General features: G+C 58.2%; 6 protein-coding genes across 6 annotated transcripts; 3 read left to right on the forward strand and 3 right to left on the reverse strand.

Annotated features, from left to right (window-relative positions):
* Positions 1 to 751: 751 nt before the first annotated feature.
* On the reverse strand, positions 752 to 3,836 carry PLICBS_000728 (uncharacterized protein; the record flags this gene model as incomplete). Its single annotated transcript, XM_065599657.1, has 2 exons — positions 752 to 1,824; positions 1,892 to 3,836. 2 exons carry the CDS (start codon positions 3,834 to 3,836, stop codon positions 752 to 754), a joined length of 3,018 nt encoding a protein of 1,005 aa, XP_065455729.1.
* A 2,938-nt stretch (positions 3,837 to 6,774) lies between these two features.
* On the forward strand, positions 6,775 to 8,555 carry PLICBS_000729 (uncharacterized protein; the record flags this gene model as incomplete). Its single annotated transcript, XM_018318240.2, has 6 exons — positions 6,775 to 7,134; positions 7,185 to 7,331; positions 7,395 to 7,407; positions 7,463 to 7,588; positions 7,672 to 8,311; positions 8,369 to 8,555. The coding sequence occupies 6 exons, from the start codon at positions 6,775 to 6,777 to the stop codon at positions 8,553 to 8,555; spliced, it is 1,473 nt and encodes a 490-aa protein (XP_018183765.1).
* Positions 8,556 to 10,430: 1,875 nt separating this feature from the next.
* On the forward strand, positions 10,431 to 11,763 carry PLICBS_000730 (uncharacterized protein; the record flags this gene model as incomplete). Its single annotated transcript, XM_018318238.1, has 2 exons — positions 10,431 to 11,420; positions 11,479 to 11,763. The coding sequence occupies 2 exons, from the start codon at positions 10,431 to 10,433 to the stop codon at positions 11,761 to 11,763; spliced, it is 1,275 nt and encodes a 424-aa protein (XP_018183763.1).
* Positions 11,764 to 12,127: 364 nt separating this feature from the next.
* Positions 12,128 to 13,960, reverse strand: PLICBS_000731 (uncharacterized protein; the record flags this gene model as incomplete). The annotated part of the gene is made up of 5 exons (XM_065599658.1): positions 12,128 to 12,191; positions 12,259 to 12,426; positions 12,501 to 13,506; positions 13,588 to 13,659; positions 13,822 to 13,960. 5 exons carry the CDS (start codon positions 13,958 to 13,960, stop codon positions 12,128 to 12,130), a joined length of 1,449 nt encoding a protein of 482 aa, XP_065455730.1.
* A 1,420-nt stretch (positions 13,961 to 15,380) lies between these two features.
* On the reverse strand, positions 15,381 to 18,245 carry PLICBS_000732 (uncharacterized protein; the record flags this gene model as incomplete). The annotated part of the gene is made up of 5 exons (XM_018318236.2): positions 15,381 to 15,884; positions 15,942 to 16,841; positions 16,894 to 17,049; positions 17,109 to 17,906; positions 17,961 to 18,245. 5 exons carry the CDS (start codon positions 18,243 to 18,245, stop codon positions 15,381 to 15,383), a joined length of 2,643 nt encoding a protein of 880 aa, XP_018183761.2.
* Positions 18,246 to 18,829: 584 nt separating this feature from the next.
* Positions 18,830 to 23,429, forward strand: PLICBS_000733 (uncharacterized protein; the record flags this gene model as incomplete). Its single annotated transcript, XM_018318235.2, has 6 exons — positions 18,830 to 19,119; positions 19,178 to 19,278; positions 19,333 to 19,719; positions 19,773 to 20,592; positions 20,649 to 22,903; positions 22,960 to 23,429. The coding sequence occupies 6 exons, from the start codon at positions 18,830 to 18,832 to the stop codon at positions 23,427 to 23,429; spliced, it is 4,323 nt and encodes a 1,440-aa protein (XP_018183760.2).
* Between the last annotated feature and the right edge of the window lie 477 nt (positions 23,430 to 23,906).

Below are 23,906 nucleotides of genomic sequence, written 5' to 3' on the forward strand. Positions count from 1 at the left end.
CGGTCGTCCCGCGCAGAGCGAGGAACCTGATACGCCGATGGGAAGCCGCACCAACGCCTGCAGGGACGGGCAGCTGCGCGGCGTCAGATGTGTGACTCAGCGCGCGCACCATGACCATGACCCCAGTTTTGGCCCGTTGCCACTGGCTAGACAAAGTATGAGTCTTTTCGAGTCTTGCCCGCGCTGCTCATCCTCGTGCAGTGCCAGATTGCCCCAAAACGGCATGCATTGTGGAGCGGCTGGAGGCTAGGGAACAGTCACACAGGCACAGGGTCCTGCAATGCCATCAAGAATGGTTGCTTTTGTTCGTCAGTGTCGTCACGGCATCTCGTGCTCCCTGCCGCGGGTCGAATTGAGTTTTGCGTGTCTTGTTCCCCACAGTCTACATGTCGACCGAGCCCTCATGTCGCCGCGCCCATTTCAACAACGGCTCGCGCACGTTCGTCCATTGAAAGCGCTCAGCTATCAGACATGCATCTCTTTGGTAACAGGAATCTTGCCTATACCGTACCGCAGTGCGAGGCACCGCGTCGCTCCGAACCGCCATCATCCCAGCCGTCATGATGCAATCCCATGGCCAACTCCAGGCCAACCACGTCCACCCACTTGAATCCCTGGTATCGCCTCGACCCTCTTATCATCATGACATCTCGCCAGCTCGAAAATGCACACTTCCTTGTCCACCTTCAACCGTCACTGTCAGCAGTCGCTGCTGACTCCTGGACTCGGCGCTCCGCTCGGGTGTAGTACCTCAGACCGTCCACACCGGCGCCTTGATCAGCACCTGGCGCCCCCTGACCTCCAACGCAACAAACCCCGCGAGCCGCACCTTGCCAGCGTCGTTGGGAAGTCCTGCACGAGTGTCCCTGTCAGTACTCATACGCTCCGCAAACGATGCGTTACTGCCTTTCCGGCCCGCCTCGAGAGCGTTCATGGACCCGCTTGTCAACATACCGGCCTTGGCCTTGTCACCTCGCACCCGGCCATTCTTGTCCTTGTCCTTGTCCGGCTCGTCGTCGTCGTCGTCCCCGCCTGCATCTACCTCGGACTTCTGGTTCTCAAGAGCCGGCAGGCCCGTTTTCTCAACCTCCATCAGGTGCGGTTGCACCGTCTCCCCGGGTAGAGGGTACATGATGGCCACGTCGCGGCTCTCTAGCGGTAGATTCGACGCGATCGCCACTGCCAGCTCCGCAATCATCGACGTACTGCCTTCAACCCCGGCAGGTGGCGGACTGGTCAGATGCTGATAAAGGTGTGTAGTCAAGTCTGACGTCGCTTTGCTGGTAAACATCGTTCTATTGTCCGTCGTCGTCGAGTTGAACTTCTTCTGCAGCCCATCCAACGTGGCCATCCTCCAGTTGACCACCTTGGTCGTGAGAGCGTCGAACTCTTCTTGGCTGTGCATGGTGTAGGCGTTGCCGCGAATACTGAGCTCGATCTCCTTGAGCTGGGAGCTGAGCTGTGGGTCGAGCGCCGGGTGGAAGCACTTGTTGAATATCTCCTCCACGAGCCACCGCGAGACAATGGCCCGACCGACCGCAGTCATCTCCTGCTTGCCCGTCTTAAGCGCATCGGCGCTCACGTAGCCCTCGAGCCATTGCGGCAGGCTGCGCCAGTCCTTACGGATGTTGAACGCCAGGTTGTTGATGGCGCCATTGAGGCGGTTGAATCGAGTTGTATATTCGTTGTCGTCCCACGCAGTACGTGACGCCGACATGCGTTGATTCGCGACGGCGTTCTGAAGCGTCTCCACCTGGCTCGTGAGCTGCTCTATTTGCGACTTGCCGTCAAAGTAGAGTCGCTTGACATTCTTGTACTTGGTGACTATTTCCAGGTCAGTTACTTGCTATGAGGCGGGTGGCACTGATGCAATGAGAAGGGTGGGACTCACGGAGATCCTTGAACTGCTTGTCTGGGTCAACATCGCGGTCGGGGTTTGACGGCTGCGGGCTGTTCCGGCCTTGTTCGACGACACCTGACCCTTCATACTGCGATGCCCTGTCGCTTCGGTAGGCGGGGTTTTGGGGGCCACCCTGGCCGTGTGGGGGCGGAAGAGGGCTCATGGAATTCATGGGCACGCCGCCTTGGCGATACCCGGGCGGCGGGCCGGGCGGCGGTTCGACTTGTCCACGCAGAGCCTTGTCGTTGTCCAGGCGTCGGCTCGGGGCCGAGGCTCCTCCGGGGGGAGCCATTGCGGATTGCTGCTGGGTCTGACCCTGGTTGTTGGTCACCTGGATGGGAGGCAATTTCGGGGTCGACAGGGACGGGTCTAAATCTTGGGCAGAAGCGTAGTGCACGGCGGGAGAGCTCTGCGCCGACTGCTGCTGAGTGGCAGATCTTTGGTCAGGGTCGGTAACCGGTGACTCGTGCGAAAGCTGGGAGATGGTTTCGGGATTTTGCTGCAAGCCAAAGTGACTGGTTACGATACGCGGCTCCTGGCCGGGCTGATAAGGAGCCTGCGGCGAATTGCCCCCGTGATGAAACTGTTGTTGCTGGTGGCTCGGCGGTGGCTGAAGGTCGTAGGTCGCGGTCTGCTGCTGTGGTGGTGGTGGTTGTTGTTGCTGCTGCGATTGCTGCTGCTGGGGCTCGTAAAGGATCTGTTGGTCCTGACCGTGCAGTGTTCCCTGACGTTGCAGCGGCTGCGGCTGGTGCTGGAGCTGCTGATGGTGCTGTTGCAGCTGGTGGGGCAGGTGGTCCGGCGCCTGATACAGCTCCTCGTCGTAGGGCGACGTGTCGAGATGCTCGCGCGACACTTGACGGATGGTTGTGCTCGGGTAAACAAGTCTCGAGTCCTGTGGAGGGATGTGGGCGTTAGACTCTTGCGCAGAATACGGGTACTCGTCCACCTCGCCCAGGTCGTGCAGTGGTGAGGGCTGTTGGCTGGGCGGGCCCTGGTACCAGTCGCGATCAGAGCCAGACGGTGGCTGCTGCTGCTGCGTGGCCGGCGGCAGGCTTCCAGTCTTGATGGGAGGATTGCTCACCCTCTTCGACGGCCTTCGTGCGAGCCCTGCGGTGTTGTCGTAGGAGACCTGGTGGGCGTGGCCGTGCTGCTGCTGAGGCGCGGGGTCGTGAGAGCTCCGGCCCGAGCCAAAGATGCCCTTGAACAGCTTGCGGGTGGACCGCTTCTCAGGAGCGTTTGTTGCAATTGGCGACGGCTGGTAGCTCGCCGTGCCCGGCAGGTCGTCAATGGAGCCGGAGGCGATGCCGTAGACCTGGGGGTGCTGCTGCTGGTGCTGCTGAGTTAGGTGGTGGACCGACGGGTCGAAGCGTTGGCTCTGGGAGCGGCTGACTGCAGCGGCGTCGGCAAAGTCGATGGGCGTCGCAGGGTGCTGGTGACGAGCATCAAAGACGGGCGAGCCGCCGAGAGCGACGTCGGACGAGGTCTGCAGCGGCGGGAGCCTCACGCCGGCCGACTGCTGGCCGTAAAAATGAGGGTGCTGCGGCTGCGGCTGCGGCTGCGACGACGACGACAACGACGAGGCGGTTGGGTGTTGCTGCTGCTGTGAAAGTTGGTGTTGCTGGGCGTCAACAAAGTGCTCGTTGGAGCTGAGGCCCGTGGTGGAAGACAAGGCTGATTGGGGGGTTGCGTCGACTGGCGAGTCGGCCTGGCCTGGCGCTGCACCTGCACCGGCGGCGGTGCTGCTATTATTATGACTTGCAGTGCTGGCGGCAGGCGCAGGGACCGTGGCTGCTGCGCCTGGGCCCGAGCCCAAAGCAGCGGCAGAGGCAGAGCCTGACCCGGGGCCAGAGACGGGCGAGGCAGCGGGCAGCGGTTGCTCGGCTAATGCGTGCTGCGAACGGTTGCTGTGCTTGCTCAAGCGACCAAAGCTCGGCATCCTTGACGATGCTGTCGCCGTCCCGGAGGGGGGAAGAAGGGGGAAGGGGCCACGGGAAGGGAGCGCGGACTGGGGGGGTGGAGAGGTGTGTGAACGCCCGTGTGTGAGAGGTGTGAGTGGGCGTCGCGAGTCGCGACGGCGCAACAGCAGAGGCCGGCGACGAGACGGGGAGAGAGCGGACGGACGGGCAGACAGCAGCAAGGAAGGGGTCCGGGGGACGGAGAGGGGCGGCTAGAGCGGATGAGAGACGGAGGAGGAGCGGCGGCGACGATGCGGGAGCGGTGCTTTGACGACGATGGCTGACGCTGGATGATGCTGGCAGCGTTGCTATGATGACAGGTCTGCGAGTCGAAATGGCTCTCCTTTTTTTGGGGAACAACCAGGAGGGACCACGCGCGGCTCCCGCCAAACCCCTCTTCGATGTGCAGGGCCAAGAGAGCGCCGCACGGAGAGCCGCCAGCTGCGGGCGTGGTGAATGACGATGGACCCGGCCCAATGCCCAGGAGGGAAAGGTAGCAGGCTCGCTGAGGGGCGCGACGGGGCGGAGGCGGGCCTGATCGGATGGTTTGGATGCTGGTGCTGACGGGGTGCTTGGGATGGCCGCTGGAGCTCCAACTGACGAAAGGGGGGGGGCGGTGGTCCAGCTGCTGCCGCGAGCTGCGAGCTGCGAGCTGGGATGCTGGGGAGCTGCGGGAGATGAGCAGCAAGCCAAAGCAAGCCAAGCCGTCTATTTTGGGACGAACGTGGCGAGTCAACGGGTTGCCGGTGGAGAGAGGGGCAACGGGGGGGGGAGGGACGATGCAAAGAGATGGGATGGGCTTCGAGTCGACCAGCAGCAGCAGCAGCAGCAGCAGCAGCAGGAGGCGGATGGATTCGCGCGTCGGCGCCGATTGGCGTCATGGGGACCAGCCCAGTCTCTCGCCGGCGTTAATCACGCGTGGCGCGTGGCGGCATCAGCATGAGCAGCTATTATCCGGCCCAGCAGAGCTGAAAAGGACGACATCCAGCGATCACACTCCGCCCCGTCAAAGACGGCGGGGCCATTGGCCGGCTGCCTCGAGTCGCGGTCCGTGGATGGCAGGAGGCAGCAACCGCTGCTCCAGGGGAATCTCCTATTCTCCAGTTGCACTTCGTACTTCGTACTACGTGTTCCACCCCTCAGGCACGAAAATTGTTACTTCGTCAGGCAGTGGAGGACAAGCACAGCGGGAGACACTTACTACCTTACCTAGTAGGGCGGTGGGCACTGGGCAGTGCACCCGACTTAACGCACGGCATGGAATACAAGACAAGTGCCTGGAATCTCAGCCGCTTCCCCTGCCCAACCCGGCCCGCATGCGAACACTCGAGAGCTGCCCACGGCCAGTCCTACCTCACACTAACATGCTTGGAACACAGACTCGGCCGATGTCATGGCCCAGAGAGGCAAGGTCGTGGAAGCTCCCCCGTCGTCAGCAACGCTTGGGCTTCCCTCGGCGGTCCCACTGCTATATTTATCGCCCTGCCTCCGTCTGCCCTTCCTCAACGCACGTATCTCGGGACATGGATTTCCATGCAGCTCCGTCTCCAGCCATGTCACCGCGCTTCTTCCGGTGCCAATGAGCGTTGCAGCGCTGCAGCCGTAGATCTATTTCCTTGCTCCGTCCCCGGCCGAAACGCGGGCATCAGCACGCCATATCCATCCCTCCCGAGCAGCGGATGCATTGCAGACTCCCCGAAAAGGCCTTCAAAACCGTCACTCCGTGGAGCAATTTCGGCTCCAGTAGCCTTTCGATGGAATCCACCAAGCTGCCAAGCAACGTGTCAACGCGGTGATCCGCACAAGGACTGAGTCCCTGACGCTCCGCACACTCCGGCACGAGACCAAGATGACCCGACCCGTTGAGGGAGCGTACGAGTATGCGGGTCTTTGAACTGGGACACAAAATTTTCGGCCATTGTTGGCAGTCGGGAATTTTCAACGTCCCATGTCTTCGGGCGTGAGAGTTGCCGCTTGTTTCGCTTGACGGCGATATTTGCAAACCATCCCACATGATGGCCACAAAGCGTGTGATGTCCACCTTCTCGAGCTGAACCGTCGACGGCACCACGTTCTCTTCTCCTCAGGTCGCACATCGGCGATAAAGCAGGGGTTGAATCACCGAGTCAAGACAAATCTCTGTCAGATTCCTGCGTCTTCAACGCTGTTAGTGCCCACGCGATTGTCCACTCCACCTGCTGGTGAGGAACGAATCGCAGGCCACCCATTTCCGCGAGAATCGGTAGGCTACCCTGGAGCGTCCCGTTCTTCTTGACGACCACATTGCGGCCCAATTTTGTTTGCCTCACGTGCCGCGGACTTTGACGACATGCTGGTCTGTTTGCGGAGCTTTACCGTCGCGTAATGAGCGTGGTCACGTCATTCGGATGACCCTCAGAGTATTGTCTCTATGCGACGGCCGCGAGATGCAATGTTGGCCACGTCAATCAATGAAAACCCTAATGGCAACACAAGTGAGAAATACGGCAGGGTGGAGGACGGCGTGGCTACCTCTGTCGAATAGAGCACATGAACCACGACCCAGCGCAGGCCGACTTGACCTCTAAATGCCTAGCGAGCACGGCGCTCGATGCTGGGCGCGCGGCTTTGGAACCCGACAGCGATACCGGCGGGTCCGCCTCCGTGTTACTGCCCGATACGGCTAACTGTTTTGCGGGGTGATCGCGGGTGCCGCGGGGCGTTTTGCTGCGGAGGACCCCGAACCGTCACCGCCGATAGTCCGGCACTGATTCACGAAAGATAACAGCACAACCTTAAAAAGCCATTGTCTCGTCTCACGACAGCATCTGCTCGACAAACCAGCCTAATCACCGCTGCATAGCCGCGCGAGTCCGGAAGCCACCTGCGTTGACTGGATGTAGCTACGTATGGTCCCATCCGCCTGCGAGACGAAGTACAATGGCTCTCCTCTCCCCATTTTACCTCGGTGTGGCAGCCGTGCTGCTGATGGTCGTGCATCTCGTGCGCTGCCTCAGCTCACCGCTACGCAAGGTGCCGGGACCGACTGTCTCTCTTTTCACGACCTTGGTCCTCAAATGGAAGGAACTCAACGCAGGCAGGACTATGTATGTCCATGAACTGCATCAAAAGTACGGCCCTGTCGTCCGCGTGTCGCCCAATGAGGTGTCCTTCACGTCCTGGCCTGCCCTCAAGGAGATCTACTGCTCAGGCGGGAGCGGCTACGACAAGTCTGATTTCTACAACCTGTTCCGCATATACGGGAGGAGGACCATGTTCACGACGCTGAACAAGGCAGATGTGAGTGTGTGCCGGCCAAACGAGATAGGAGCGTCGCTCACGCGCAGCAGCACGCCAAGCGCAAGAGGATCCTTGCCGACCGATATGCCAACACCAATGTCATGCGGAGCTTGCCCATGCAGGGTATCCAGGAGCGCTCCCGCGCGTTTGTGCGCCGTTGCGCGTCGACGTCGGGCAAGAAGACGTCGGAGATCTTTGTAGGTTTTGCAGGAGGCTGAATGCAAGTCGACGGCATTGGAAGGCTGACAATAACCTGGCAGATGGGTTCGTTTGGTTCCACAGGAGCCTCTTCCCAGCGTAATTGATACTGGCTAACCCATGCACGCAGCCCTGCACGCATATGCATGCGATTGCATCACGCACCATCTGTTCCATCCGAATGGCTCGGACTGCCTCGGAAAGAAGGAGGATGAAGCCATGATGCACCAGGTCGCCGCTGACGACAGCCTGCAGAGTGAGGACCCCCGGTCGATGTGCGGCGTGCCTTCGATATGTTGCATGGCATTGCTAACAGGGGGCCAACCCTACGAAACTCAGATCGCCTCATTTCGCACTACAACCCGACCTTGCACCGGCTTTTCGCAGGGGTTCTCTCTCTATTTGTCAAGCCCAGAGAGGTGCCCTTGGCCGATAACTACGTGCTAGAGACGAGCAAGCGCACCGATGCCGCCAGCTTCACTCTCATGAGCCGGCTGGAGGAGAAGTCGGGCGAGCTTGATGCCATTGATATGGCAGCGGAATGTCTGGACCACATGGTTGCCGGTATTGACACGACGGGCGACAGCCTGTGCTTCCTCCTGTGGGAACTGTCGCAGCCGCGTTCCCTTTCCTATCAGCGGCGCCTGACCGAGGAGCTACGAAGCAAGCCCGAAGCAAGTATCGATCAGCTGCCGTTCCTCGACGCGGTCCTAAACGAGGCACTGCGATGCTTTCCCGCGATTCCCATGTCGCTGCCGCGCCTGGTGCCGCAGGGCGGGCGAATGGTGGATGGCGTGTGGTTGCCCGAAGGCACCATAGTGAGCTGCCAGGCCTATTCGGTGCACCGCATCAACGAGGATGTGTTTCCGGAGCCAGACAAGTTCGACCCGGACCGGTGGCTGGCGCCCGAAGGCGACACCGACCGGCGCCGGCTGCTCTTTGCGTTTTCCAACGGCGGACGGGGCTGTGTCGGAAAGCAGTAAGTGGCGTACGCCGACCGATGCAAGAGCTATATATGCTAACGATGGACGTGCAGCCTTGCCCTGGCCGAGATGAAGACACTGCTTCGAGACGTGTACTCGCAGTTCAGCACGACGCCAGACGCCTCCATGACGCAGGAAGCCATGGCCATGTCGGACCAGCTCATCTCAACGCGACCCATGGCGCAACGGTGCCTGCTCCAATTCCACCCGCTTGTGGATGCCCCGATGGAGAAATTGTGAGGCAGGCGTGTGCACCGGGGGGTCCGACTTTTTATACATATGCTTTGTGCGACATATGTGCGTCCAGACGAAGCGCTTAGGGCAGCTCTCGATTGCAATGCAAGACCACTTCGTGCTCTGTAAATATCGCGCGGGATTCACAAGCCGATGCCGAAACCGAAACAAGCATTGACGGCGCATGCTGTGTAACAGCAACCGTCAATCGTGGCGTGACTCGACATTTGACTGCATTGTGCAACCCCTCGGACTGTGGACGTTAACACCGAAAACGCCCAGACAGGCTTGGGCCCAGACAGGCTTGGGGTTGAGGAAAGCCTTTGTGGCTGCCGATCCCGTGACGTCGACGACAAGGGCTGCTAAGAGGCACGCTGCATATTTGGACTTGTGACGGCCAGAAATAAAAAAAAAGGTTGGTGGCCACGATTGGCCCGAGACACGAATGAACAAGCCAGAGTCACAAGAAGGGCCCTGACGAGGGCACGGGTTTGTGCGCAAACGAGTAAATTGTACAATAGTATACGTCGAACGTGTTCGCGCGAGTCGGGTACAGTTTGTGGCAAAAGGCACTGCGTGGTGGGTGAGTGGGCTTCCATTTGTGCAACCGCACCTCACCAGCCTCCAGGCACTTCTCGTCAGGCCTCATCCCTCGGTCTTTGGCCGCAAGTCCGGGCGGCAGGGACGGGTGCTGCGGCGGGCGCAGGTGGTACCCGTGGACAGGGCGAGCCACTCCAGGGGGCCCAGGCGCGGGTTTCAGTGGCCGGCCCTTGGTCCGAGACGGCTCGCCCGGAGGATTGTCCACCTCAACCTCATGGAAGGGACTGGCGGAGACAGTTGAGACGTGTCAACGTGAATGTACACCGAGCGCAGTACACAGCGTTGCAGGTACATTTTACCCGACGTGAGGCTTCCGTCCAGCTTTCAATGGTGAATGGCTGGCTGGCTGGCTGGGTCCGAGTCCCGTCCGGTGCCCGGGCATCTAGGTGGGTGGGCAAACCGTCCAGGGCGGTACGTACCTGCCCTCGCCCCCCCCGCGCCTCCAGGGCTCTCTCTCCCTCAGTCGGACCCCTCCAGGCTCCTTCCAGACACTCGGGCACCGGCCAAAATCTCTGCCACACCACACGTCGCCTCTTGGAAGGAATTGTCTGTCGCCTTCTCTCGCGCTCCACTTTCTTCTCGCTGCCTCCTCCCGCTCCCACTTTTCGTCCAAGCAAACATCTCCCCTTCTCTTTGCACCATCCGACTGCTCGGTCAACCGCGCATACCACGACTACTAGGGCATCTAGTTGCACCCGCACCGCCGCAAATCAAACCGCCTTCGGCCTGCTGACTCCTCCAAAGTCGCAGAGCGCACTCCCCGCTTCCCGCGCCCGCACAAAGCACGTCCTCGCACATCCCGTCCCGTCCCATCGACCCGACCCGACGCCGCTGAAAACGACTCCCCCAGAGTGCCGCGTCCTCGTCTCTTGCTTCCCAGGAAGAAACCAAACACTTAGATTCCCTCGGCGCCCATTGCTGTTTATGTATCAGCACGATCGACTCAACGTGTACTCACGCCCCCTCAAGCTGCAGTTATTTCGCATACCGCGAAAACCGTGTAGCCCCTACTTCAGTTCCGACGGCTGAATACTTGCGAAACAAAGAGTTCATGCCTGCTCTACTGCATCACAAGACCTCTTCCGGCTCGCCCCATGCCAACGATACCTCTCCTTGAGATCTGATACTCTCGTCCTCGCTCGACACGCCCGCCAGCACATTCTGCCTCGCGGCCCGCTTCATGACGCATTCGCCTCGTCGCTCGTACTAGCCTCGACCTGCCTCGACAAACCTCTTCAACGCCAGCCATTCCAAGGCCAAACACCTCGTTAAACCGCCAATATGTCCCTCATCAACGTCCGTCGCGATGTCAGCGACAACTTCTATCGCTACAAGATGGAGCGTCTCCAGACCAAGATTGAGGGCAAGGGTAACGGCATCAAAACCGTCGTCGTCAACCTGCCCAGCGTTGCCGCCTCCTTGGCACGCCCGCCCTCCTACATCAACAAGTACTTCGGCTTCGAGTTGGGTGCCATGACCAACGACCAGCCCAAGGACGACCGTTGGATCATCAACGGCGCTCACGAGGCCAGCAAGCTCCAGGACCATCTCGACGGCTTCATCAACAAGTTCGTGCTCTGCAAGAAGTGCAAGAACCCTGAGACCGATGTCCACATCATCGGCAATGACCGCATTCTCCTTGACTGCAAGGCCTGCGGCCAGCGCACCGAGGTCGATCTTCGCCTCAAGCTCAGCGGCTACATCCTCAAGAACCAAGCCACCAAGAAGGGCAAGAACAAGGCTGAGCGTCGCGCCGCCAAGAGAGCCAAGCAGCAGAATGGCAACGGCGCCAAGGAGAACGGCAATGGCAGCGGTGGCGAAGACGGCTCCGAGCATGGCTCCAACGAGGCCGAGGAGAACGGTGACGCCCCTGGCAGCGACGATGAGTTCCAGAAGGTTGCAGCCGCAGCCCCTGAGGCGGACATTGAGGTCAAGGACGACGAGTGGGCCGTTGACATGAGCGAGGAGGCCGTCAAGGCCCGTCAGGCCCAGCTTCCTGGTGAGTTCAAGCAGAAGCTCAGCCTCAACGATGACGATGATGAGGACGGCGAGGGTGGCGGCAACACCGTCTACGATGAGCTTGGCAACTGGATCCAGCAGGAGGCCGAGGAGAAGGGCGGCATTGACAAGGTCGACTCCATCAACGTCTACCTCAAGGCCAAGGAGCTCGAGATCGAGGGCAAGCACCGCACGGTTCTCGTGCTCGCCCAGACGCTGTTTGACAAGAACATCTGTGCCCAGATCCCGAAGCGCGCCAGCATGCTTAAGCAGGTATGATATTTCCTCCGTTTGTTGTTGAAGATGGTAGCGTAGACTAACGCCGCCCTAGATCATCTCTTCCGAGCGCCACGAGAAGGCCCTGCTTGGAGGTACCGAGCGCCTCATCGGCGGCCTCGCCGCGGACAACGCCGACATGTACCAGCAGATTGTCAAGATCCTGCAGCTCTACTATCACCATGACCTCGTCAGCGAGGAGGTGGTGACCAAGTGGGGCTCCAAGGCCAGCAAGAAGTACGTGGACCTCTCCACCTCGAGGAAGATCCGCAAGGCTGCCGAGCCATTCCTCAAGTGGCTCGAGGAGGCCGACGAGGAGGAGTCCTCTGAGGAGGAGTAAATAGCCCCTCGGCCCTGCATGAGTGTCCTCTCAGGAGGCTCGAATTGTCAGGAAATCGGCTTGTTGAAGGGCTGTCTGCTTTCAAGAAGAGTGTCGGGTACGTCTGCAAAAAAGTTGAAGGGACACAAGATTGAAACATCACTTGGATGGCATGGTACTGTAGATTGATAGCTTTTGCTTCCTGGCTGCTCTTTCGAGAACTAGTACTTTCAAACATGCAATCTTCTCCAACACCTATATGTACACAGCGTACATTATACATCATCTGTTCCTTGTCGTACAACCGTAAGAGAGCGTCTGAAAGAGCTTGCGCCGCCACGACAAGTGCGTGTAAAACATCCAGTGATATGTTCGAGACAACAAATCATGCGGTGCAGGTTCCGTACTTTGGTTGACACCCAGCACCGCAGTATGCTGCCGTATTTCCGCTATAGCACATTGTATCAGCCAGTTTCTGGAAGCGCAGCAACAACTTGAGTCCTTGAGAAGACGTACCAATATCCGTACTTTGAGCAGCAAGTCTTTGTTCCGTAGTAGAGACAAGTCGCATTATAGCTTGGGCCACACAGACCGACAGTAGTGTTCGTGAGGGTCTCGGAGGTGGGATCACAAGTTCCGTACTTGGGGTTGCAGCCAGTGCCGCAGTACGCCGGAGACGAGCCGCTGTGGGCATGAAGTGTTAGCATTTTTACAATTCAGGCCAGGTCGAGCTTAGAGGGGGAAGGGGAAGAACGTACCACCACCCATAGGCGGAGCAGCAGTTGCCGTAGGCGGAGCCTTTGCAAGTATACCCGTTGGTGCCGCCGCAGCTCTGATCCTTGGAGATCGTGGCCGAGCCCGAGGAGCTCGCGGAAGCGGCGGCGCTGGAGGAGCTGGAGGAGCTGGAAGAAGCGGCAACGCTGGAAGTTGTCGTTACTGGTACCTTGATCGGCGGCCCCGTGGTCGAAGAGCTCGAGCCCGCGGACGACGCTGCAGCTGATGACGATGCTGCTGAAGATGCTGCGCTGCTGCTGCTGCTGCTACTGCCGCCGGTGTTGTTGCCAGCACCGCCGGCAGGAGTGCACGCGCCGCCCGAGCCCGCGGACCGGTACCAGTTCTCCTTGGGGTCGCCGAGACACTCACCCACAGTGACGAGCTTGTAGCCGCGGTCCTTGGCCGTCTGGACCATGTAGTCGGTAAGGGTGGTGACGGTCTGCTCATGGGTGTCGTGGTTCAGGACGATGTAGCTGTTCGACGTGGAAGTGTTGGACACGCCAGACGAGTACCTGTTCTTGGAGACCTGGATCAGCGTGGGAGAGTCGTTCTCGTAGTCCTTGGTGTCGAGGTTGGTGCTGATGATGTGGTAGCCGAGCTGGCTCATGAGGCTCATGCAGTTGGAGCCGCACGACAGGAACGGCGGGCGCATGTACGTCGGGAACCAGCCAAAGATGTTGCGAAAGGCCATCTCGTTGTAGATCATCTCCGTCTTGCGGATCGTGCTGTTGGCCGCCTCGAGGTCCTGGTGCGTCCAGGTGTGGTGCGCGATCTGGTGGCCCGAGTCGTACGTGCGCTTGACGACGGCGGCCCACGAGTTGCCGCAGCCGTCGATCTCGCCCTTGCCCACGTTGTTGCCGGAGACGAAGAAGGTGGCCTTGACGCCGAGGGTGTCCAGCTTGTCGAGAAGCTCGCTCGTGAAGCTCTCGGGGCCGTCGTCATAGGTCAGTGCGATCTGGCCGGGCGAGGTGCACTGGGTGATGATGGTGCCTATGCTGCCATGTCAGTTCCGGGTGCTGTTGGAGCGTTGCCTGCTCCGGGGTGCCTGCTCCGTGGGAGAATAACACGTACCATAGGGTACACTCCCAAGCTTGGGACGAGCAACATTCTCCGTGGAGTCGCCGATTGGCTTCTTACTGGACTCTTGTGATGAGCTCTTGTGCCATTATCTGGGGGCCGCTCCGTCGTCAACTCGCAACGCCACTTACAAGGTATCACATCCACTGCTGTAAGTGAGCTGGCAACCAGGAGCGGCGCAATACTCCTCGGTGGTGCCACAGAAACCCGACTCAGAACAGCAACCACCCGAAGGGCACGAGCCGACGCCGGAGCCGCAGGAGGCTCGCTTTTCCAACAGTTGAAACCCTTCGTCCAGGAGAACGTGTGCGAAGCCCACCTTCACCCGCACTGCCAGGGCGAGGCTGAGGATGATGGGGACTCTCATGGCGTTGTCAATAATTACTCACTCTCGTATTTTCCTCAAGCAGTGGCATCAATTCGGCGGATCGGTCTTCCGGCCGGAGGCGTAGGGCTACCTGCCGTTGCATTTTTATAATTCTTGCCGGGAACGCTCCCTCTGCCGCGGCGCCATGTCGCACGGCATTGAGATCCGCGCGGCCGCCGTCAGAGCCGGTCTCTCCCCCCAAGCTCCAGCTCCATGCGCCGTCTCGTCAGCTTGATAGACGGCGTGCAGGAGGTTTGAAGCAGTTTTCGTGGCTCAACGCTTCGCGACATGGTCCCGGCGAAGCTTCAATAGCCGCGTGCCTTGGTGGCGCACCACTTTGGACAGCGCTTCAGCCCAACGATACCAAGCACTCGGTTTTCGGGCCATTGCCAGCAGTCAATCGCACGCGGGGCCGGCAGTGCTATTCCCTTTTGGCTTCATAGCTGGACAAAGAGGGAATGCCCCCCTCCGTTCTAAAGTGCTGCATCGCGCTCGATGGGGGTCTCGATGACATACGCGTCGACCGGCCAAGTCGCCTGTTTCCTTGGCAGCTGAATTGGAGTCCCCGCGCTGAAATGTTTGAGGACGAATCTGGAATACTACTGTGGGATCTCTAACCAATTGGGATAATAAGACGGGTCTCAGATTGACATATTCAGGAAGTGGCCAGCCGTGAGCTCCGTAGAGTGAGCCACATGAGCGTTGGGGTTGTGTGATGCCTTTCTAATAAGGCTGGGTTGTGAGAGGCAAAGTAGACTCGCCGGCGAAGCCACGTCGCATGCCTCGTGATAAGGTGTTAAACCCGTCGTCTGGAGGTGGCGTTGGGTGAAAGTGCCGTCGCTCCCAGCGTAGTTTTTGGGCATTGTGGGAACCGTTGAGCCCAGGCTATAGTATCGCAAGAAGTTAACGACATGCATTTTGCCGGGCTGCCATCTTCACCGGTTGAGGCATAGTGACGACGTTGGATGCCTGACCTGTGTCGCGTACATCAAACGTCATGCGAAGCGTGGCACCGTAATTTGTGGTTGTACAACATACTTATATCACGGACTGGCGCGGGGGAAAAGCCCCGAGCTGGCGCCTCTCCATGACCGCATGGGTACTACTTACAAAGCCAAAATCATAGCACCAGAGTCACCGTGTCATGTCCTCCGTGCTGTAGACTCTCCTCGAAAATCTTGCCTTCACTCTTTCTTGCATGGCAGGCACGTGCTATGGGCATTCGATTCTGAAGGTGAAACTAGGCTGAACCATGATGAATGCCAGATGGCCCTGATGTCAAGAACGTTGCTGATGCCCCGTAAGCTCCGAATGCTTCCTTTCTAAACTCCGAGCGCGATCCCTCATCCTGGTATGATATACATGAAGCATGAAGCGGCCCCAGCCGTCTCTCGCCGCCGCAAGCCAGATTGACCCTTGCTCAGGTCTTGACAACGATGGATGGGCCCTCGGAGTCAACACGCTCACCTTCCGGCTTCTCTGGCTGGGCGTCGGTCATGTTTGTGTCGCCGTCAGGCTGTTCCGCGCCATCGCCTTGTGCCTCCTCGCCACCGTCCGTATGAGCCTTTGCATTGGCAGCATCGCCGTTGGTTTCCCCGGCGACATTGGTGTTGGAATCGACAATCACTGTATCCTCACCGCCTTGCGATTGCGTCGCTGTCCCGGCCTCACCAGATGCCTGTTTGAAGACGTAGGCACTGAGAGTTTGTACGGCTGACTCAATCTCATCCTCCTGAATGACCTTGTCAAATAACTCCGCAACCTTACCCTCGTCCGGCGGCGCGGTTTGCTTGGCGAGGAAGGCCGTTATTGCCGCCTCGTCGTGGCCGGAGCTCGCGAGGCGTTGGCGCAAGGCATCGGCAGACGAGGGGTTGTCTAGAACGTAGCGTGCCTCGAAATCCATGTCCTTTGCGAACTGAGTGGCCTAGGGATTAATGTTAGCCGCAATTGTTATCAATGATAGAGCCGCCAGGAAGCTTACCTCGAGATCCAATTCAATGATCGGAACTTTGCCAGATTCCGTGACAGCTTCAACTGCCTTTGTGCTGGTGCCGTACTCAGTGCCGTCCCGTGTGCCATATTCGAGCAGGCGATCGCCATCCCGAAGCTGATTGAACTCTGGAACGGTGACGAAATGGAAGTGTTTGCCCTTCACTTCGCCGTCGAGTGGTTCCCGTGTGGTGTGTCGCACCACGGGTGTGAAAACGCCGGTATGGCGCTCCATCAGTTTCGCCACCAGCGCCGACTTGCCTGCCCCGGCGAGGGTGCAGACGATGATTGTGCCGCGGTCTTCGGGCATATCCTCTTCTCGGGCCGCATCCTCTTCCATCTCGTCCTCGTCGCCATCTTCGTCAAGTTCCTGAAACACAGGTTCAATGGTCTTGGGGTCGTCGATCTTATCAAACGCCGCCAACTTCATGCGTCCGGCTATGCGAAGGGCTCTCCAGCTCTTGCTAGCCTTACCGGCTACTGCATCGGCCTTGGTCTGGTCATTTGTCGGCATGCTGATCTCGAAGTCGTCATCCGCGATCTTTCTCTTGAAGTCGTCAAGCTCTGGTAGTTGATATCTCTCTGCTGACTGGAGGTTATCCATCGCCAGCTTGCGGTCGTCATCTCGCAGAAACTCCATGGATACTGAGCCCATCGGTGTTTGCCGAAGTCGCTTGTTTGTGGCCATACGCTGGGCCACGCCCTTGGATTCGTTGAACGACTCGTCGGAGACGGGCTCCCGCTGAATAGGCGGGCAACTGGCCATCTTCCAAAAGACCCAGTTCTTGTCCCTAGCCAGCACAGTTTCGACCATCCTGTAGAAGTATGGGCCATCAGGCCCTCTCTTCAGGTAGTCCGAGATTGTCATCTTCATGTCTGTGGCCCATTTCGTCTAGGGAGGGTTAGTGATGACGATTCAATCAGAATCGTGGACGAGTACGAACGTTTTCATCATTCAGTTGGTCGTTGTACATGACTGATTTGTTGGAAGCGACCATGTTTGCCAGCTTCTCTTTTGCGCCTGCAGACATGGACAAGATGAAGTCGGTGATGATGAGCGCCTGGACCAAGACATGCCTCCGGAAAGACAAATCGCCTATCTGTTGCAAGAGTCAGCGCTCGCATAACTTGGAGTGTTCTGGAGAGGATTCTACTGCACCTCTAATTCGAAAAGATCTTTGCTCGTCAGATACTTGGGGTTGAACGTCTCGGGGGTATCGCCGGGTTTTTCATCTTCCTCCTCTCTTTTGCGTTTCAAATTTCTCCTCATGTTTTCGGACGTCCTCGAGGACATGGGTCCTTCGGCGCTCGTCAACGCATGGAACGCTTTCATGGTGGCATCCAAGCTGGTTTTAAACTTGTTGAAATGGGCAACGTCGAATAGCTTCAACGGCTGGCTGAAACTCTCTTGTAACGACCAGAATAGAGGGTAAAGAGCGTCGGGCTCGAGTGTGTCCTTGGAACCAAACGAGACCCCTTTCGCAGTGGTCTTAGAGTCCGGAGACTCCTTTGGTGTCTTCGCTTGGTCGTCGATATCCATCTTCGTTTCTCCCTCCAGATCATCCGTCTCATACCTCGTGACATTTTCAACGTGGTATTCGCCTCGGAGATTCACAGAGCTCCTGTCGCCGAGAGGAAAGCTCTGGAAGAGAAAGATGAAGACCCTGCCGCAGAAGGCCGTGTCCTCGGCGCGAGAAAGGCGGCGCAAAAGTTCATTACAGCTCCGCAAGATGACAAGCTGTTTTTGCTTGAAGTGATTGACTGTAATGCGATCGCGTCTCGACTCGAGATAATCGAAAACCTTTCGGCATCCGGCGATCGTTTGGCTGTCCAGCAGCTCTTCCACCAGCCAGAACATCAAGGCCGGGTCGCACTGGCCATTGTCTGATAGCATGGAAAGAACATCTAGCAAATTCCACATCTTGACAAATTCCGGCGAGTCGATCGAAGTGGAAGCCTGTGAAAGACATTGTCAGTTTTGGCGTGCAGCTGTCGTCTGCCAGGTACTGACAATGAGCTGGTCAAACAAGTCCCTCGCGGCCGTCTCAACCACCGCGAACTGTCGAGACTTGTCAACCCCTTGTGTGGCCTCGCCAGGCTCATCGCTGGCTGCGACATCGCTTGTTGATGCTGCGATAATGCGCGACGATAGATCTATGAAGTCGGACGGGCTGACGGCGGGTTCGATGGTGTCGGTCTGCTTCGCGGCGGCGGCCTCGCCGAGGAGATCGTCGAAGAGCTTACCGACGCTCACCACGGCGGGAACGCCTGGGTTTCCGACGTCAAGCGCAGGCATTCTGACGAGCGACCGAGGCGATTAGGCGGCCTGTGGCCTGGTCATGCAGGCGTCGGCGCCGGGAAGCTTCCTCCTGGCTCCGTCTCCTTCTCGATAGAGTGGCGGGCGCAAGGTACAGCGGGTGTAGAGTATCGCGCGTTGTACTGTGTTTCGTGTCGCGATGAGGATCGGGCTCGTCAACAGGCGGGCGGTTTGGTGCTCCTTTCTCCCTTTGAGCAGAGGTGATGTTCGTGGATGCGCAAGGCTGCGTTTGAGCTCAAGGGACGAGGAGGTTTCCTTGCAACAATAGGTACTAGCGGAGCCGCCAACAATGGGGGGCAGCTGCCGTACCCAGCCACTAGCGGGTACCTCGGAGGCAAGGTGCGCCACGGTCGTGGGTCGGCGCAAGGCTGAAATTTTGGCTGCCTTCCCAGCTCGGACTTCAACGGGCCACAGCACCAGTGTAGCTTCGCTGGCGACAACAACATCGAACTCCTCGCCTCCGACGCCGACCCAAGACCATCATCCACGAACCGACTCTCGCTCTCTTATCCGCATCAAACTTGACTGTGTCTCGTGGCCCATGACGCGAAGCGCTCGTGGCAATGCCTAACGCGAAGCGGCAGAAGGGCGGCGGCGGCGCAGCCAAGACGAAAAAGACCCAAGAGCCGGTCCAAGACCTTAAGGATGGCCGCCCGACGCCTGCCGAGGTCGAGGAGGAGGAGCATCAATTCGTGCAGCTAGCGCGCAAACATTGGCTCAAGTCCGGCAGGACGGCAGCGAAGCCCAAGGTCAAGAATGATGTCCTCAAGCAGGGCCTCTGGGATGTCTTGGAGCGCGAGGGCTTCCAGCACAAGTCACTGGTCCTTCTTGAGAGCTTGCAGACGCTGGAAAGGTAAGGTTCCCCATGTATTAGCGCGCGGCGATGCCGTTGCTGACCTTTGATGATGCAGCTACTTGTGGCCTGGCTATACAGAGGAGTCATCCAACTACCACGTCCTGTTAATGGCCCTCATCGTCAACGTGAAGAGGCGCGAGCACCTGGAAACGTGGAGTAAGTGAAATGGCTTCGAAAAACTGGCTGCCGAAACTGACGCGGTATCATTAGGCATTTTCGAAGACAAGCCCGAGAGTTTCTCGTCCATGTTCCGACGGATCCTATCACTGATGCTCGACCGCACCTTATCCGCGACCGTCCGAACACACTTGCTCTGTTTCCTTATTTTTGCCTTTCAAAATTTGGACTGCGCCATTGTCAGGAAGGAGTGCGCCCCCTTGGTCTCGATCGGGATCTGGCAGAATCTCTCCAGTGAGAATCAGAGAGAAGCGCATCTGGATCAGGCCACACACCTGAGGAAAGCCTGGCGAGCGTCTCTGAAGCGCTACGACGCGGCTGATGAGCCGACAAAAGCTCGGTTGCGCTTTGAGAGATCGTGGCTGTACTCACTCCTGCTCGACTTCTTGAGCCTCCTGTTTGACGGCAACGGCAAGTCCGGTAAGCTAGCAACGAAGAACCCCCACGCTTCACTTGGTCTAACATGACGCAAGACGCTGCACTTTACTGCGAAAGATTCGTTGAATTCATCTCGGACTTGCAGAGTCAACTGCCGACAAGACGCTATGTCAACGCTCTTCTCCAAGACTTGCACCTTCTACCCGTCATGAAGCTGTCTCCCATGTACAATGACGAGAACAACGCCCTTCTGAGAGACCTCCACGATCTCTTATCACACTACACGTACTTCACCATTGACGATCAAACAGGCATCCAGCTTGGCCGTTCAGAGGCGTATGACAGGCACTGCGCATCTTTGGGCAAGCTGCAGCGTGTGGCTCTCAAGCATTTCAAGGAAAAGTTGACCGTCCTCGCACTCTCCAACTATGGTGCCATAGACCAAAGGGACGAGCTGGAGGCGTTGCTGGCTTCCTTGACCGACGACGAGCTGGCCGAGCTCGTGAAATTGTTGGGAGCTCGCATAAGCTATCCCGATAGCCTCAAGTTGCCTATCGACCGCAAGTTTCTGCTTGAAATCTTGATGGGCAAATACGAACGCAGGAAGACGTTCCAGGAGGCAGCAAAGGACATGGCGCTGGTGCCGACAGAACAGACGCTGTTTGACGCCGGCTTTCAGCGTGCCGATGCCTACGATGGATCACACCCGCTGGCTCTGCCGAAGCTGAACCTGCAATACTTGTCTGCTGGAGATTTCCTCTGGCGCGCACTGGTATTGTACCGACTGGAGTCGTTTTACGGAATCCGCAAAGACATCGAGTCTGCTCTGCGCCGCCTCCGCCCGGAACCACGACAGCCTGGGGAGACACACTTTGCCGGATTCTCGAAGATGGCCATGCCGATATCGAAGCCCACGTAAGGAATCTCATATGTCTGATAGCCCTGTTGGTCATCGCTAACTTGCCCCGCAGAATACTTGAAGTTGTTCCACCTCTGGTGGGCGACGAGCATCCGTCATTGGTGAAAGCTGAAGTACTGGTGGACGTCCGGCGACTGGGGGACAATGTGCGACGCGAATGGGACTCATTACGACCCGACGATGTCGTCTTTTTGCTCGCAATTGAGCCACCGCCAGCAAAGTCCATCACGAACGGGGGAGACATCCAATCCGAGTCCGAGAAGCTTGGCATCGTGTCTGTCCGAGCTGCCGAGATTGTGCAGATCACGGATGACAGAGGGCGTCATGCTAGGGAAGGCGCGGGAAACCTGGATGGCAAGCGACGAATACAGCTCAAGCTTGACCCGCGAACCTACAACAAGGATGCCGAGCGGGCGGCAGCTGGAAAGCCAGATGTGTACGGGCGTACCAACGTCCTCCTCAGGCGAAACCGCAGAGAGAACAACTTCAAGCCTGTCTTGGAGTCGATCCGCAACCTGGTTTTGTCGGGGGCGCCAGTGCCATCGTGGCTGCACGAAGTCTTCTTGGGCTACGGCGACCCAGCAGGCGCCAACCACAAGAATCTCCCCAATCGCATTAAGAAGCTTGACCACCGAGACACGTTTCTTGACTGGCAGCACCTCGTGGAAAGTCTTCCCGGAAAAATCATAGAGCCTAGCGACGACGTATCCAGCAGCTTCGGACCGCCATATGTCCTGGAGGAAGTGTCGCAGCCGAAAGAGGCGCAAGCAGGGAAAGTATCCAAGAAGCGACGCCGAGATGCTGAACCGACCCTCAAGGCTGAGGTTGAGACACTCAAAGTGTCCACGTACAAGCCAGCCAACAATGGTCCCTATCTTGTCGATGCACCGAAGCTGAACACGGTTCGCTTTACGCCGGCTCAGGTCGAAGCGATCATGTCTGGGACGCAGCCCGGACTGACGGTCATTGTTGGTCCTCCGGGGACAGGCAAGACGGACGTGGTGACACAAATTATCAACAACATCTATCACAATTTCCCAGAGCAAAAGACGTTGCTCATTGCACACAGCAATCAGGCGTTGAACCAGCTGTTTGCCAAGATTGTCGCCCTTGATATCGACGAGAGACACTTGCTTCGTCTGGGTCATGGCGAGGAAGACCTCGACACAGATGGCAGCTTCAGCAAGCATGGACGTGTTGAGTCCTTCTTGGACAACAGGCAACGGTTTTTGGCGGAAGTAAAAAAGCTGGCTATCAGCCTCGGTGCCCCCGGCGCCCACGATAACTCGGCCGAGACCGCAGGTTACTTCAACAAGGTGTACGTGCAGCCAGCGTGGACGGGATTCTTGCAAACGGCAGAATCTGAAGACTCAACTGTGTCGGATATCCTGCAAAGCTTTCCGTTCCACGGGTATTTTGCGGATGCCCCGCAGCCCTTGTTCCCACCAGAGGCAGACAAGGCCCAGATCTTGGAGATTGCGAATGGCTGTTATCGGCACATTGCGAAGATCTTTTCTGAGCTGGAGGATATTATTCCCTTTGAGATTCTTCGTCGCGAGCGAGACAAGGCCAATTACTTGCTCACCAATGAGGCTCGCATCATCGCCATGACGACGACACACGCTGCCATTCGACGAGGCGAGATCGCGTCTCTAGGCTTTCACTATGACAACGTCGTGATGGAGGAGGCGGCGCAGATCACCGAAATCGAGACATTTATGCCTCTGGCAATGCAGAAGCCTGTCAACGGACAGATGCCTCTTCAAAGAGTTGTTCTCTGCGGCGACCACTTCCAGAACTCGCCCGTCATTCAGAGCCTGGCCTTCCGGCATTACGCCAACTTGGAGCAGTCGCTGTTCTCAAGGCTTGTTCGTCTGGGTGTCCCCACGGTCACGTTGGACCAGCAAGGCAGAGCGCGACCATCCATTGCAAAGTTGTACCAGTGGCGATATCCCAAGCTGGATAACCTGCCAGAGGTGCAGAGCCAGCCTGTATTCCAACGGGCCAATGCTGGCTTCAAGTTTGACTACCAGTTCATCGATGTGCCTCCGTACAAGGGCAAGGGAGAGTCGGAACCCACCCCACACTTCATTCAGAACCTGGGCGAGGCCGAGTACGCCGTGGCGATATATCAGTATATGAGGCTACTCGGCTATCCTGCGGAGAAGATTACGATCCTGACGACGTATGCTGGGCAGAGAGCTCTGGTCAGAGATGTGTTGTCTCATCGATGCGCGCGAAACCCCATCTTTGGCTTGCCTAAGGCGGTCGCGACGGTGGACAAGTACCAGGGCGAGCAGAATGATTGTAAGTTTGACCCGAAAGCCTACAAGGATTGCCACCCGGCTGACAACTTGGAACAGATATTATTCTGTCGCTCACACGAACGTCGCGCGTGGGCTACCTCCGGGACGTACGCCGCATGACAGTGGCAGTTTCGCGCGCTAGGCTGGGGCTTTACGTGTTGGGCCGACGTGAAGTTTTCGAAGCCTGCCCAGAGCTGCGACCGGCGTTTGACCTCTTGCTCGAGCGGCCAGACAAGCTCATGCTCGTGACGGGCGAGCTGTGGCCGACTGAGCGGCCTAGCGCGGAAGACGGGGCCCCCTTGGAAGGAGAGGTCGCCATGGAGAGCGTGGAGCATCTCGGCCAGTATGTCTTTGAGATGACCAACACGAAGTTAAAGCAGCTGGAAGAGGAACAGGGTGCGGCATTCACGGCGGAGTCTGCAGGTGCAAGAGAGGACGATCAGGGCACGTATTACGACCATGACGAGGAGGGCGAGCAGGTGCTGGAGCCAGACATTCTAGAGGTGCGGGAGGGAGACAAGGCATAGGCGCAACAGGGATGTGATGTTTGCTTTGAGCCTTACGAAGAGCCTTGCAGAGAGCGGCCATGTACGAAGTACTATCCATGTCCTGCGATTACACGAAGAAGCGCGACGCCATCCGCCGTCGACTCATGTTAGGAATACCACAGTAGAAGACAACCTTGTTCGTGGCGGATCCGCGGGGCACCTGTGAGTCGAGTTGTGGGTGTGTGATGCAAAGATCGGGAAACGTGCAGCAGCGGGAGATGTACATGCGAGCGTCGACAAGGATAGATGCAAGCAAGCGCGCTAGAATGGTTTGGGCCACAAGAGATGTACTTGCAGGAGTCCCCCGTGAGTCACCAGGAGCCCAAAAGGCGACGGTGACGTGGTTATGAATGCGGACAGACATGCAGGTGGGAGCCCTGTTGGCGAGTTTGGGGAACATGGCGCGGAGTTAACGGAGCCCAGGGCGTTTGCTACGGCCTTGTGGCGCAGGGCAGA

This window comes from Purpureocillium lilacinum (genome assembly GCF_023168085.1).
Source record: "Purpureocillium lilacinum CBS 284.36 DNA, scaffold_1, whole genome shotgun sequence".
In the NCBI taxonomy this organism is placed as follows: domain Eukaryota; kingdom Fungi; phylum Ascomycota; class Sordariomycetes; order Hypocreales; family Ophiocordycipitaceae; genus Purpureocillium; species Purpureocillium lilacinum.